We start from the raw sequence: 15,521 nt of genomic DNA on the forward strand, positions 1-15,521 counted from the left end.
ATGTAGTTGCATTGGGCTTTGGCACTTAGATCATGGGATATAAAAACTCCAAGGTCTTTAACAGGTTGGGGGTCATTTGTAAGGTAATGTCCATCGAGTTTGTATTTAGTGTTTAGATTCTTTTTTCCAATGTGTAAGACAGAGCATTTGCTGGTTGAGATTTGGAGTTGTCAAGTTTTTGACCATTCTGACACAAAATCAAGGTCTTTTTGAAGGGTAGCTGTATTGTTGGTAATGTTAAATAGTTTGACATCGTCAGCGAAGAGAACACAATTACTTTTAATATGGTCACAGAGATCATTAATGTATAATATGAAGAGTGTTAGTCCAAGAACATTGCCTTGGGGAACACCACTATTGACAGGAACAGGATTTGATAGGGCACTGTCTATTTTGACCACGTTGTCTGTTTGACAGGAACGCTGTTATCCAATTGTGGAGGGGTCCGGAGATGCTGTAGGATTTTAGTTTTAGAAGTTTGTCATGTACCACTGAGTCAAAAGCTTTACAGAAGTCTATGTAAATTGCATCTATTGTTTTGCCTTGATCAAGATTTGTAGTCCATATGTTTTTGCAGTGAAGAAGTTGTAAGTTACATGATAATTTTTTTCTGAAACCAAATTGTTTATTAGAGAGTAGATTGTTTGTTTCTAGGTGAAGGGGTAATAGATTGGTTGATGATAATGGATTGGTCCATTACTTTGCAGGTGACACAGCATTGAGAGATAGGTCTGTAATTTTCAACTAAGCTGGGGTCTCCTTTTTTGAAGACAGGGATGACCATGGCTAGTGACCAAAGTTTGGGAAGGGAACTGGTCGTGAAGGCTTTTCCAAAAATTATACTTAAGGGTTCTACTATATTAGAGGAAAGCTTTTTTAAGAAGTATGCACATAGTCCATTTAGTTTCATTTAGGTAACGTGAACTAAATTTATGCATGGGCGACAGAAATAGTATATTTTCAGAAATTTAAATTGTCATGTGGAATTTTATGAAAACCTAATGAAAATGTTTTTAAATAATGCTATGAAATTTTTCTAAAAAGTCAATTAAATTAAAAAAAAGGAAAGTGCTTCAGTATCGGACAAAACCCCTACCGCTCACCATGCAAGCTGGAACGCCCACTAGTGGGCGGTAGGGACCATGTTGACTACCACAGATCTATATTAATAGCAAGTCCAAAACCATTAGAAAAGTTAGTAAAATTGGTCTATTTGTAGATCGGGGTGACGGCTAAATCTTCTGGATTTCTGCCTTAATGTAAACTACCATCTTATACCAGCATAATATACCAGCGTTTTTCTACATATGGCTAATATTATTTATTCTATTTGGAAGTAGTTTTCCAGGTTTTCACACTCAGTGTTCCAATGTTCTCTTTAACTATTGCTTTTAAATTTACTAGAAAGCAAGGTCTATTGATCATTGTAACTGTATTTTCTTTTCTGAAAAGTTAAAAATCTTATAGATTCTTAACCCAATGATAAAGGTTTCAAGCAATAAATTCTTTTTGTGTTCATTTGTCAGGAGCTGGAAATCCCAGTTGCAAGTTCGCTATTGTAATGGGCAAAGATAAAAATACTTCTCCATCTAGGTAAGAAGGAATGTTCAGTTTTTGTTTGAAATATGTATGGAACAAGAAACAACATTCATTTTTGGTATAATATACTGTGGAGTAATTTTCTATCACATTCCTTCCCAGCTGCTAAGATACTGTCAATAACTTCTAGGTTGCTGCTCTAAGAATCGTAAGTGTTAAAGGAGAATATTTAACTCAGAGTTCACATGAGGGTTTTTGGTGCTCTCTGAGCCTGCTTGTATGTTTCATTACCCAAACTAGGTAATATAATCAGTGCTAGTAGAGAGTGCTGTGCATGTAGGAAAACTGATAATTTTTAGAAATTACTGTTAATCCAGAGTGTCTTACGTTACTGTCTTATTCAGTATTCAATATCACTTATTACTTTTATTTCAATTAGATATAAACAGCATAGTATGATTATTGTACCAATGGATACACCTGGAGTGAAAGTTATAAGGCCTCTTTCAGTCTTTGGGTATTTTGGTAAGTGGAATTTTCAGTTGCTTGTACTTCAAGTGCTTAAAGTTGTGTCTGAATATTTGTCTGATTTCTGAGCTGTAGGAGGAAGATGGGAATTGGGGGGGGGATATAAAGGCCCTCTATGTAGGTCTGGTGTATGCATGGAACTGTATTTGTACCATCTATATCTGAGATGCAATGAGAAAAAATATGTGAGATGCAGTGAGTTTCCTGAAGTTCTGATAGGAAGCCTATTGTAAGGTTAATGCAGTGGGTTTTTTTTAGTTTATGCTCAGTTTGAAGAGAGAGAATGAGAGAGAGAGAGAACATGGGTATTTCCAAGATATGGTTAAAAAGAAAAAGAAAGGCAGCAGCCATGGTGGTGTAAACAAATTTACTTTTTTATATGCATTACATATTCTATTGCCAGATAGGTAGATTGGTTGACTTTATAGAAAAGGTTTCAGACACTGAACTGTGCAGAAATATTACATTCCTAAAATGCTACATGCATTTGATGGATTCTTTGCAGTATTATTTTTATTTCCATTCTCCAAGAGAGAATGACTTACTGTTATTGTTACTGTATTAGATCTTTTTTTCTAAATAACACTGCTGACAGTTTTCTTTAATTGATACTTGATTGTCTTCATATTTTTATAGATTATTTTCATGGTGGACATTTTGAAATACATTTTAATGATGTTCGTGTCCCTGCCACCCATCTGATACTGGGTGAGTCTTGAATTGCTTCTTCTTCTGATAGTTACTGGATTGTCAAAAAACATTTATTGGTTTAATTATCTGAGCTGGGAGGAACCAGCTTTGCCATTACTTTTTGAACTTTAGACAATTGTATCATACATATGAGAGCCAATTTGGTGTAGTGGTTAAGAAATCAGGCTAGAAACTGGGAGTTCTAATCCACCTTAGGCACAATGCCAGATGGTTGACCTTGTGCTAATCACTCTCTCTGTCCTAGGAAGGAAGCAATGGCAATCACTTCTGAAAAGGCTTCTCAAGAGAAGTGTCCAGACTTATCCAAACTTTCTGTCTGAGACCCTAGAAAGTTGTTATCAGTCAGAAATTTTGCATTCCAATGTAGCAAATAATTATGTAATTACCCACAAAGTGAAAAGAAGAACTACCTTTTTCTTTTTGTAACACAGGAGAAGGAAGAGGATTTGAAATAGCTCAAGAACGACTTGGACCGGGCCGCATTCACCACTGTATGAGATCAATTGGAGCAGGTGAAACTGCTCTCCAGATTCTGTGTAAGCGATCAGCCCAAAGGGTCACATTTGGGAAGAAACTCTATCATCATGTGAGTTCACAACCTAATTATATAATCTTGTGTATAAAAACACTTTTTGCAATTTGAAGATGGACATGAAGCTGATAAGAAGAGACATAGGGTAGCAAAATAAGATCATTTTTTAAAATCTGAGCACTGTGTGTGGTTTTGTTTTTAAACTGCATGTTCTAATTTGCTTTTTGCCTTATTTACCTATAGGAAGTTGTTGCTCATTGGATTGCTGAGTGCCGCATTGCTATTGAACAGGCAAGGCTGCTTACATTGAAAGCAGCTAATAAAATAGATGCCATGGGCAATAAAGCAGCCAGGAAAGAGGTAATAGGACTGAAATTTTGTATGGGGATGACAGGAAGGGACAAACTATCAGGAATTTAATTAAACTAATGAAACTGTTTTTGCTGAGAACAAAAGAAAATGGTGGCTTTCATAAATATTTGCAAATACAGGATTTTAGAAACATATATGTGTGTGTGGTTCATTAATTTAAATCAATGGGTTTAAATTTGTCAATGATGTGAACTGATGTCACAGTAAATTAACCAGTTGATAATTGAATACATAGTAGATAGAATAGAATAGAATAGAATAGAATAGAATAGAATAGAATAGAATAGAATAGAATAGAATAGAATAGAATAGAATAGAAAATTTTATTGGCCAAGTCTGTTTGGACACACAAGGAATTTGTCTTGGTGCATATACTCTCAGTGTACATTAAAAAAAAGATAACTTCATCAAGGTATAACACTTACAACATTTAATGATAGTCATTGGGTACCAGTTTAACACTTAAGGATACAACAGTTAATGATAGTCATAGGCTACAAATAAGCAATCAGGAAAAAAATCAATATAAATCGTAAGGATACAAGCAACAAAGTTACAGTCATACAGTCATAAGTGGAAGGAGATGGGTGTTGGAAACAATGAGAAGATTAATAGTAGTGCAGATTTAGTAAATCGTTTGACAGTGTTGAGGGAATTATTTGTTTAGCAGAGTGATGGCGTTCGGGAAAATGTTCTTGTATCTAGTTGTTCTGGTGTGCAGTGCTCTATAGCATCGTTTTGAGGGTAGGAGTTGAAACAGTTTATGTCCAGGATGTGAGGGGTCTGTAAATATTTTCACAGCCCTCTTTTTGACTCATGCAGTATTCAGGTCCTCAATGGAAGGCAGATTGGTGGCAATTGTTTTTTCTGCAGTTCTAATTATCCTCTGAAGTCTGTGTCTGTCTTGTTCGGTTGCAGAACCAAACCAGCCAGTTATAGAGGTGCAGAAGAGAGACTCAATAATTCCTCTGTAGAACTGGATCAGCAGCTCCTTGGGCAGTTTGAGCTTTCTGAGTGGGTACAGATAGAACATTCTTTATTGTCCTTTTTTGATGACGTTTTTGATGTTAGCTGTCCATTTTAGATTTTGCGATATGGTAGAACCTAGAAATTTGAAGGTTTCTACTGTTGATACTGTGTTGTCTAGTATTGTGAGAGGTGGAAGTATGTAAGGGTTTCTCCTAAAATCTACCACCATTTCTATGATTTTGAGTGCGTTCAGTTCCAGATTGTTCCGGACGCACCACGAGGCTAGTAGTTCAACCTCCCGTCTGCATGTGGATTCATCATTGTCTCAAATGATGAATCACTGTTGTGTCATCTGCAAACTTCAGTAATTTAACAGATGGGTCATTAGAGATGCAGTCATTGGTATACAGAGAGAAGAGAAGTGGGGAAAGCGCACAGCCTTGGCGGTGGTGCTGTGCTAATTGTACAGGTATCTGATGTGATTCTACTTACTTCACCTGCTTTTTCCTGTTTGTTAGGAAGCTTATGATCCACTTACAAGTTTGTTCAGGTACCTGTAGCTGTTTTGCTTGGTTAGAAGAGTGTCTGGAATGATGGTATTGAACGCTGAATTAAAGTCTACAAAGAGCACCCTTACGTAGGTCTTTGGAGATTCAAGATGTAGGATGTAGTGCAGAGCCATATTAACAGCATCATCTGTTGATCTATTTGCTTGGTATGCAAATTGCAAGAGGTCTAAAAGCAGATCCGTGATGGTTTTCAAGTGGAATAGCACTAGCCTTTCAAAGGTTTTCATGACTACAGATGTTAGAGCAATTGGTCTGTAGTCATTCAGTTCTTAGATGGTGGGCTTCTTTGGCACTGGGATGATAGTAGAGTATTTGAAGCAAGAAGGAACACAGCACAACTCTAGTGATTTATTAAAGATCATTATGTTTTCAAAAAAGAAAAAAAAACAGATCCAGGAAACTACAGACCTATCAGCCTGACCTCAATACCAGGGAAGATTCTGGAAAAGATAATCAAGCAACGAATCACTGAACACCTAGAAGCAAACAAAGTAATAACCAAAAGCCAACATGGGTTTGTCAAAAACAGATCATGCCAGACTAATCTCATTGCATTCTTTGACAAAATGACAAAATTAGTGGACCAGAAGAATGCTGTCAATATAATTTACTTGGAATTCAGTAAAGCATTTGATAAAGTAGACCATAACCTACTACTAGATAAAGTAGAAAAATGTGGGTTAGATAGCATCACCACCAGATGGATTCGTAACTGGCTGATCAACCACACTCAACGTGTAGTCCTCAATGGAACTACATCCACATGGAGGGAAGTATGCAGTGGAGTACCCCAAGGCTCTGTTTTAGGCCCAGTACTCTAAAAAAGGGCCGGATAGCTCAGGCTGGTAAGGCCTGTTATTAAGACCTGTTATTAAGAACACAAAGCCTGCAATTACTGCAGGTTCAAGCCCGGCCCAAGGTTGACTCAGCCTTCCATCCTTTATAAGGTAGGTAAAATGAGGACCCAGATTGTTGGGGGGGAAATAAGTTGACTTTGTAAAAATATATACAAATAGAATGAGACTATTGCCTTATACACTGTAAGCCGCCCTGAGTCTTCGGAGAAGGGCGGGGTATAAATGTAAACAAAAAAAAAAACACACACAAAAAAAAAACACCTTCATCAATGACTTGGACAAGGGGATAGATGGGGAACTCATCAAATTTGCAGATGACAGCAAGCTGGCAGGAATAGCCAACACTCCAGAAGATAGGCTCAAGATACAGAAGGATTTTGACAGACTTGAACATCAGGCGCTATCTAACAAAATGAAATTCAACAGTGAAAAAAGTAAGGTTCTACATTTAGGCAAAAAAAACCCAAAATGCACAGGTACCATATATGTGGTACCTTGCTCAATAGTAGTAACTGTGAGAGGGATCTTTGAGTCCTAGTGGACAACCATTTAGATATGAGCCAGCAGTGTGCAGCAGCTGCCAAAAAAGCCAACACAGTTCTGGGCTGCATAAACAGAGGGATAGAATCAAGATCACGTGAAGTGTTAATACCACTTTACAATGCCTTGGTAAGGCCACACTTGGAATACTGCATTCAGTTTTGGTCGTCATGATGTAAAAAAGATATTGAGACTCTAGAAAGAGTGCAGAGAAAAGCAACAAAAATGATTAGGGGACTGGAGACTAAAACATATGAAGAACAGTTGCAGGAGGTGAGTATGTCTAGTTTAATGAAAAGAAGGACTAGGGGAGACATGATAGCAGTGTTCCAATATCTCAGGGGCTGCCACAAAGAAGAGGGAGTCAAACTATTCTCCAATGCACCTGAGGGTAGGACAAGAAGCAATGGGTGGAAACTAATCAAGGAGAGAAGCAACTTAGAACTAAGGAGAAATTTCCTGACAATTAGAACAATCAATAAGTGGAACAACTTGCCTGCAGAAGTTGTGAATGCTCCAACACTGGAAATTTTTAAGAAAATGTTGGATAGCCATTTGTCTGAACTGGTGTAGGGTTTCCTGCCTGGGCAGGGGGTTGGACTAGAAGACCTCCAAGGTCCCTTCCAACTCTGTTATTATGTTATGTTATGTAATTCTCAAAGTAATCTTTCAATTTTGAAGAATTGTATCTTTTATTGATAAACTTGATTTAATTCTATTGTGTATACTGATGAATTTTATTATGGAATCCATATCATCTCTCCCCCAAAAACTGAAGGGAACATTAGGCTGAGATATAAATAGTGCCCAAAACTTTATGTACTTCATGGCTAAATGAAATATGAATCTTTCTTCTTTGGACCAAGTTTGATAAGATTATCTCACAGTTCTTGTGGTTATCCTCTACTATGCAGTTATTTATTTGTGTTAAGAAAGCAACAAAATAAGGGATCACAGAGTCATAAATAGGGAGTTTTATTAACAAAGTCTCAATGTAAGATTGACACTCATGTTAACAATGCTTCATTCCTATTTGCTATGTCCCACTCAAAAGCTCTCAGGCTTAGAAACAATTAAAAATCAAATTCTAGAATGTTTTTCACCTCCTTAGATTCAAAATTCAGCTTGTCATAAATGACATTTTTTTTTTATTCAAAAGGTTTTACAGAAATACCCCCCCCTTTCTCCCCACTTCCCCTCCCCTCTCCCTTCACAACCCCCCTCCCCCCCCCGACTTCCCGGAAAAAGCACAAGGTATAATTAAAAATAAAACAAACATATGCTAAAAAAAATTTCGTCCCAACTTAATTATACCCCTACAATCTTCAATTCCTAACTTCCCCCGAAAACAATCAAAAATAATACATCATAACCATTCAAAAACAGTCTGATAACTCTTAGTCTGATATCTACTTTGAATATAGTCAATCCATTTTTTCCATTCCTTTAAGTATCTTTCTTGCGTATTGTCTTTCAAAAAGGCTGATATCTCCGCCATCTCAGCCAAATTGGCAACTTTCAATATCCATTCTTCTATTGTAGGTACTTCTTTTTTCTTCCAGTATTGTCCTATTAGTAATCTTGCTGCTGTTATTAGATTTAAAATCAATTTAGTCTCAATTACTGTACAGTCCGTAATAATTCCCAACAAAAAAAATTGCGGCAGGAACTTTATCTTCTTTTTCAAAACATTTTGTAAAATCCACCAAATTTTTATCCAAAAGGCCTTTATATCCTTACAAGTCCACCAAATATGAAAATATGTAGCATCATCACAATTGCATCTCCAACATTTTGCTTGCATATCTGGGTACATACACAACAATTTCTTAGGATCTAAGTGCCATCTATAAAACATTTTATAAAAATTTTCCCTCAGATTCTATGCCTGCGTGAATTTAACATTTCTAACCCAAATTTTTTCCCAAGTTTCCAATAATATTGGCTCCTGAAAATTTTGTGCCCACTTTATCATACAGTCCTTTACCAAGTCCCTTTCAGAATCTATTTCAAGTAACACATTATACAATCTCTTTATATGCTCCTGAGACTGATTTCTAATTTGCTTTACCAAATTTCCCTCGTTCTGCTCTATACCAATTTTCTGATCTTCCTTCCATCTAGCACGTAGTTGCTCATATTGAAACCAAGTATAATTTTTCCCTTCTTCTTTTAGTACGTGCAGAGATTTTAATTGCAAATTACCTCTTTCAGTATACAAAAGATCTTTATATGTAATCATTTCCTGATTCTGTTCTATATTTATATTCTCTATTGTATGTCTAGGACTTGCCCATATAGGAACCTTATAATTTAGTTTGTAAGAATATTTTTTCCAAACACGCAGAAAAGCAGTTCTTAACACATGATTTTTAAAGACCTTATCCACTTTTTTGTCATAAATTAAATATGCATGCCATCCATATAGCAAGTCATAACCTTCTATATTCAAAATTCTTTCCTCTGTTAAATTAAACCACTCACTTATTACAGAGAGAGCAGCTGCTTCATAGTGTAATTTAAAATTGGGCATTTTTAAACCTCCCCTTTCCCGGGAATCTTGAATTATTTTCATTTTAACCCTAGCTTTTTTACCTTCCCATATAAATTTATTAATTCCCTTCTGCCATTCCTCAAGATTCTTATCTTTCTTAATTATTGGTATCATCTGAAAGAGGAATAAAAATCTAGGTAAAACATTCATTTTAATAGCAGCTATTCTCCCCAGCAAGGATAATTGCATTTTTTTCCAAACAATCAACTCCTTCTGAACTTTTTGCCATAAAACCTCATAGTTATTCTTATACAATTTCACATTTGACGATGTAATATAGACCCCTAAGTATTTAACCTTCTTTACAATTTCAAATCCTTTTATTTCCTCTAATTTTTCTTTCTGTTGTCTGGCCATATTTTTTATTATCACTTTTGTCTTTTTCTGATTTACCTTAAACCCTGAAACCTTCCCATATTGATCAATTATTTCCAACAAAGATTTACTAGAGTTTATAGGGTTTGTTAAAGTAATCACCAGGTCATCTGCAAAAGCTCTCAGCTTATATTCAAGTTGTCTAACTTTAATTCCCTCTATCTCCTTTACTTCTCCCTGTCTTGTTCCTTTCGCAATCTTAAAAGGTTCTGTTAAGCTACCATTAATTATAATCTGTGCTGTTTGCTCTCCATAAATTGCCCTAATTATTCTTGTAAAACCATCTCCAAATTGCATCTTTTCTATTAATTTAAATAAAAAATCCCAATGCAATCGATCAAAAGCTTTCTCTGCATCAAGAAAAATAAATGCTGCTGGAATAAAAATTTTCTTTTCTAAATACTCCAGTAAATTAACAATCTGCCTAACATTATTCCTCATCTGTCTCCCTTTTATAAATCCAGATTGATCATTATGAATTCTTCGCTGCAAAATCAACATTAATCTATTAGCTATTATTTTAACAAAAATCTTATAATCATTATTTAAAAGCGAGATTGGCCTATAGTTCCCAGGTTTAGAACAATCCTGTTCCTCTTTTGGTATCAATGAAATAAAAGAGGTTCTCCATGAGGGGGGAATTCCCCCTCCTATTTGTATCTGATTAAATAATTCCTTAAGTGGACCTAACATCTCATCCTGTAAATTCCTATAATAACTAACTGTAAGACCATCCATACCAGGGGTTTTCCCCATTTTTAATTGTTTAATTACCAAAATAATTTCTTCAGAAGTTATAGGCCGATTCAGTTCATCTGTTTGTTCTAAAGTTAAATTTTTAACCTTATATTCCTTCAAATAATTATCAATATCCCTGTTCAATATATTATCTTTAAGATATAAATTTGTATAATATTCTAAAAAAGCTTTTTTAATTTTATCCTGTTGGTATCTCTCTTTACCTTTATATTCTATTTTTCCATAGTACGTTGTTTTTGTCTTTTCCTTAAGGTATATGCTAACCACCTACCAGGCCTATTTGCATTACAAAAAGTATTATGTTTGGCATATTGTATATTTGTTGCCACCTGATCAGCTATTATCATATTAAATTGATTCTGTAATAACTTTATTGCATCTTTAAGTTTTTGATCATGCGGGTTATGTATTAATAATTGTTGTTTCTTATAAATTTCCTCTTCTAAATACCTACGCTGTCTTTGTTGCTTATTTCTCTGTCTATTATTAATATATATTAATACACCTCTCATAAAAGCTTTACTGGTGTCCCAAACCATTTCTATCGATGTTTCGTTATTCAAATTATAATCAAAAAATTCTTTCATCTGCTTTTTACATTGATTTACATTATCCTGGTATCTAAACAAATTTTCATTTAATCTCCAAGTTCTTCCACCTTCTTTTCCATATTGCAATTCCATCCAAACAGGACTATGATCAGACAAACATCTTGGAAATATCTTAGTTTTCTTCACGTTAAAAAGCAAATCATTAGAAATTAAAATAAAATCAATACGTGAGAAGGATTGATGCCTATCAGAGAAAAAAGTATAGTCTCTTTCCTCCAAATTCCGCAGTCTCCATACATCTCTCAACTCAAAATCTTCTATCATGTCAAAAAAGGATTTAGGCAGCTTTGCATGTGCAGGTATCTTCTTAGAAAAAGTTCTCTTGTCCTTTCGTGTATCTATTACTCCATTCCAATCTCCCAATATAATACACGATTTATAATCCCATAGAATCAATTTATCATATAACATTCTATAAAAATTTTCTTGTTGCTGATTGGGTGCATATATACCAAACAAAAAGGTCTTTTTTGTTTCTATTGTAAGTTCAATAGCAATATATCTTCCGTGAATATCTGCCTCTATTAACTTGGCTGGTATATCTTTTCTCAAATAAACCACTATGCCATGTTTTTTGTCCAAAGCAGAGGCAACAAAATGTTTACCTAACTTTGAGTTTATTAAGTACTTTTGATCTGATAGTTTAATATGCGTTTCTTGTAAGCAAATTACATCATTTCTAAATTGTTTCAAATAATGAAATATTTTTCTTCTCTTCTGAGCTGAATTCAAACCATTGACATTCCAGGTCAAGATTTTATTTGCCATTACTGGCCTGCTGAAGCTTTTGAGCGATCAGCTGAAGATTGTCCTCCCGTATCTTCGGCCGTGCTCCTCCCACTGCTTCTGTAGCTTCTGTAGCAGAATCCTGAAATTTACTTTGAGTTTGTTGCTCCTTTTCTTTACGCTTAAGGGCTCCCCTCGTCAGTCTTTGTTCTTGTGGTTGTTCCTCAGATGGTAACATCATTGGAATCACCTCAGCTTCCACACCCATTTGAGTCTCTTGAATTATTTTTTCTATTATTTCTACTTCAAGTTTCAGCACGGTGGAAAGAAAATCTTTGGCCTTAAGCACTGTATCAATACGATATCTCCTTCCTTGATAATACACTGTCAAACCAACTGGAACCTCCCATCTAAATTGAATCTGGTATTTCTTAAGTTCTTGTGTAAAAAATGTAAAGTCCTTTCTATCCCTTAACATCTTGGGAGGAATCTCTTTCAAAACCTTCAGCTCCTGTTCTCCTATTTTCAAGTTTTTCTGAAATGCAACTTGCAAAATTTGATTTCTCACTGTTCTTTTCAAAAAATAAACCACAATGTCTCTAGGAAGTTTCTTCTGCCTAGCAATCCAGGAATTAACTCTATAAATTTTGTCAATTTGATAAGCAACCTCTTGTGGATCAAGTTCAATAAATTCAGCCAGAGCTTCTGATAAATTTTTTTTAAAATCTTCCCCTTTCTCCTCATTCAAGCCCCTAATTCTCAGAGCTCCTTCCATCATTCTATACTGCATCACCACCACTTGATCTTCATTTTTGTCCAATTTAATTTGCATTCCCCCCATTCTATTTTCTATTTGCTGATTTGACTGAGCATTTTCTTGCACCTCCTCCTCCACCACCTCCAGTCTTTTTGCCAAACCTTGGAAAGCCATCAAAATATCTTCTCTTATTTTTTTATTATTCTCTTTTATTTCCTCTCTTATTTTCTCATTATTATCCATTATCTCCTTAAACTTTTCTTCAAAGACTTTCCCTTGTTCTTTAATCAAATCTTTTAAAGCTGGTTCAGAACCCCTTCTACCCCCAGTCTTAGGTGGTTTAGTAGCCATTTCAGTTTTTAAAATTCACAAAATATAAGTCTAGAAACTTCTCTTTTCCCCTTTAAGTATAGGAGAGCTCACTTCACTTCATTAAAATCCACACATAACATTTCTTACACATACTTACACAGGTTGTTTAGAATTCCATTCTTCACTTTCACTCCCTTTCAGGCGCCATTTTAAAGAGTCAGTTGAAACAAAGAAAAAAAAGTTTCTCTTTTTAAAAGGGTAGAAGTCAGGAAATCAAAAATACTTGCAATCCAGTAGTTGTTCACTCGTGCTCATTCCATCTGCTTATAGAAATCCACAAAGATAAGACAATTAGCAGAAATGGACACTTTCTTCTATTCCTGCTTTTGCAGGCATGCACTGAAGTTGGAGCTTGGCAGGATTATTTATGGGACTCTCGACCCTCAGGGCTTGCTTAATAAAAAACAAAGCCCCTGGGGAGGTCTACCACACCCCCGCAGTTCTTATCTTTCCCTTTCATCCAGGGAAGGAGATTAAAGCCGGTGTTTTCCTGGCTTTTACGAAGTTCAGTACGGAGCTCCTTAATTAGGAACTCAGCGAAGAAGGTGGCGCCACCGGAAGCCATAAATTATATTTTTATTTCTACACTAATCTGAAAATTTCTAAATCATTTTCACAGATTGCTATGATCAAAGTGGTGGCACCCCGCGCAGTCCTTAAAGTGATAGATTGTGCTATTCAAATTTGTGGTGCTGCTGGATTCTCAGAAGACTTCCCATTGGCTCAAATGTAAGTGGAAAATACTAGCACCAACTCTGCCCACTAGAACCCTCCTGACAACCATGTATAATGGGTACTAAGTTCCTAAATCTTCAGTTTTGGCAGATCAAGACTGTAGCCAAGCAGTTGGTATCCCTTATTTTAATGGGAAAATTTTAAACTTTGAATTTATTCTTTCAACATTATTGACATCGTTGCAGTGTGCCAAACTAGCTTTCTGCATCCTTTGTAATATTAATTCTTCCTTCTAGTGAGGAAGCAATATTTTGTTTAAATATCCATGATACTCTCAATGAAGTGGGAAACTAAAATATTTGATGTGTGAATTTAATGTCCCACAATAATCTGAGATGCTCATGCTCCCTCACCCTATCATCACTGGCCAACTAAAATAGGATTACAAAGTGTAAATAAATCTTGGGTTAAATTAATTTTCCCTAGTCACGTCAATTGTTTGTTCCAGAACAATGAAAGAGCAGCGCCAACAAAACTTATGTCTTCATCACTTTCTCATCTTTTTCCTTTTATCCTTGCATCTGTACTGAAGAATGGTGGGCAAGTAATCATCCCCTCTAACTCTGATTAGATTATTGTGATTTCTCCCCCCTGCCCTGAAAGAATGTTTAGAATGCAGGAACTGATAGTTTTTCAGTAACCTTTGCAGTTGTTGGCTTTGTTTTTTTGCTAGCTGTTGTGCAAATAGAGCCAGAAAGTAGTCTAATCCAGTAGTCTAATCATTTTGTGGTTTGCGTTATTGCCTGAAATTCATCTAAGATTCATGAGCCCTGCAACTTCAGTACTGTCCTGAATAATAATAATTTAAAATACTTTGATTCTTTAAATCTGATCTTTATTGTGCTTTAAGCTAAATTAAATTTCAAATCATAATAGGATGCTAATTTTAAGGCACTGTAAATGTAGGCATGCATGTTACTATTGTTTAGGTTTTTAGTTCAAAAGGTTTGTCTCTGCTAGAACTTCAATCATCCCACTCAGTCATTTCTCTTGGCCAAAAAGATAATGTGATTTCACCAAGCATACACTATCTTATTAAAGCTTAATTACACTATTAAAACTATAGACTTAACTAAATTTTGGCTATTCTTGCCTATATTACATACAGCGGTTATTGTATGTTCCAATACTACAACTAGAAAGAGTGCTAAAGCAGCAGCTACCAAGCTCTGTTCTGTATTGTTGAATTGACACAATCTTAATATTTTCACAGGTTTGCCTATATTCGGACTTTGCGTGTGGCAGATGGGCCTGATGAAGTTCATCTCTCAGCAATTGCAAAATTAGAACTGCTTGACCAAGCCGGGCAACTGAATGCACACCTGTAACAACTATTTTATTTTGTGATGGCAATTCATATAATGCTCCTCCACATAGCATTTTTCTTAAAATTAAGTATGTCTTAATAACCTAAAGAGGAACATTGGTTAAATTTCAAAACCTTGGTTAAATTTCAGTAATTTGTCTTTATTTCTGCAGAAAAGATAAGTCATTTAATTGCAAAATTGGAATAAGAGCACTAGAGTTGTTGCCAACCACAAGGGACCTGCTGTTTGCTGTTGGGAATGATGAAAATGAAAGTTTTGCTATATTATTCATATACTTCTACTATATTACATTATTAAGATTTCCATTCATTTCATCTCTAGTGAAATTTTCTCTTCCTTTTTTTGGAAGCTGTGGTAAATATAAATACAGCCTTTGAAAATGGTCATCAAACAAATAAATGAACATATTCAACATTTTTGTAATCTGCTTTGAACAATAAAAATATTTTAATTACTGAGCTGATTAGTTTTGAATTTATCAAACAAATAATTCAGTAAATAAGAGGATTCCACAGAAAAAATCTTTTCATTCATGTAGGTATCTTGATGGCAACAAGTATTCAGCTTAGGTAGTCTTGAGCAGCTGCGATAGTGATGAAGATTGCAGCTTATTTATATGTTTAAATTAAATGGCAAATTATTAGCATTTTGCATTTATAGCAGGTTGTTTTAAAAAAATCTTCTGGA

General features: G+C 35.2%; 1 protein-coding gene across 2 annotated transcripts in view; it reads left to right on the plus strand.

Moving 5' to 3' along the window:
- ACAD11 (acyl-CoA dehydrogenase family member 11) overlaps positions 1 to 15,292 on the plus strand; it is a 69,117-nt gene extending 53,825 nt beyond the window's left edge. The window contains exons 14-20 of one of the 2 annotated variants that reach the window (XM_058181009.1): positions 1,527 to 1,593; positions 1,979 to 2,064; positions 2,704 to 2,775; positions 3,210 to 3,364; positions 3,554 to 3,670; positions 13,391 to 13,500; positions 14,720 to 15,292. In XM_058181009.1, the coding sequence (XP_058036992.1) occupies positions 1,527 to 1,593; positions 1,979 to 2,064; positions 2,704 to 2,775; positions 3,210 to 3,364; positions 3,554 to 3,670; positions 13,391 to 13,500; positions 14,720 to 14,834 (722 nt within the window). In that variant the 3' untranslated portion in view covers positions 14,835 to 15,292. The remainder of the gene's footprint in view (positions 1 to 1,526; positions 1,594 to 1,978; positions 2,065 to 2,703; positions 2,776 to 3,209; positions 3,365 to 3,553; positions 3,671 to 13,390; positions 13,501 to 14,719) is intronic. The other variant, XM_058181011.1, reaches the window with a different exon arrangement.
- The last annotated feature ends 229 nt before the right edge of the window (positions 15,293 to 15,521 follow it).

This window comes from Ahaetulla prasina, chromosome 4 (genome assembly GCF_028640845.1).
Source record: "Ahaetulla prasina isolate Xishuangbanna chromosome 4, ASM2864084v1, whole genome shotgun sequence".
Classification (NCBI taxonomy): Eukaryota; Metazoa; Chordata; class Lepidosauria; order Squamata; family Colubridae; genus Ahaetulla; species Ahaetulla prasina.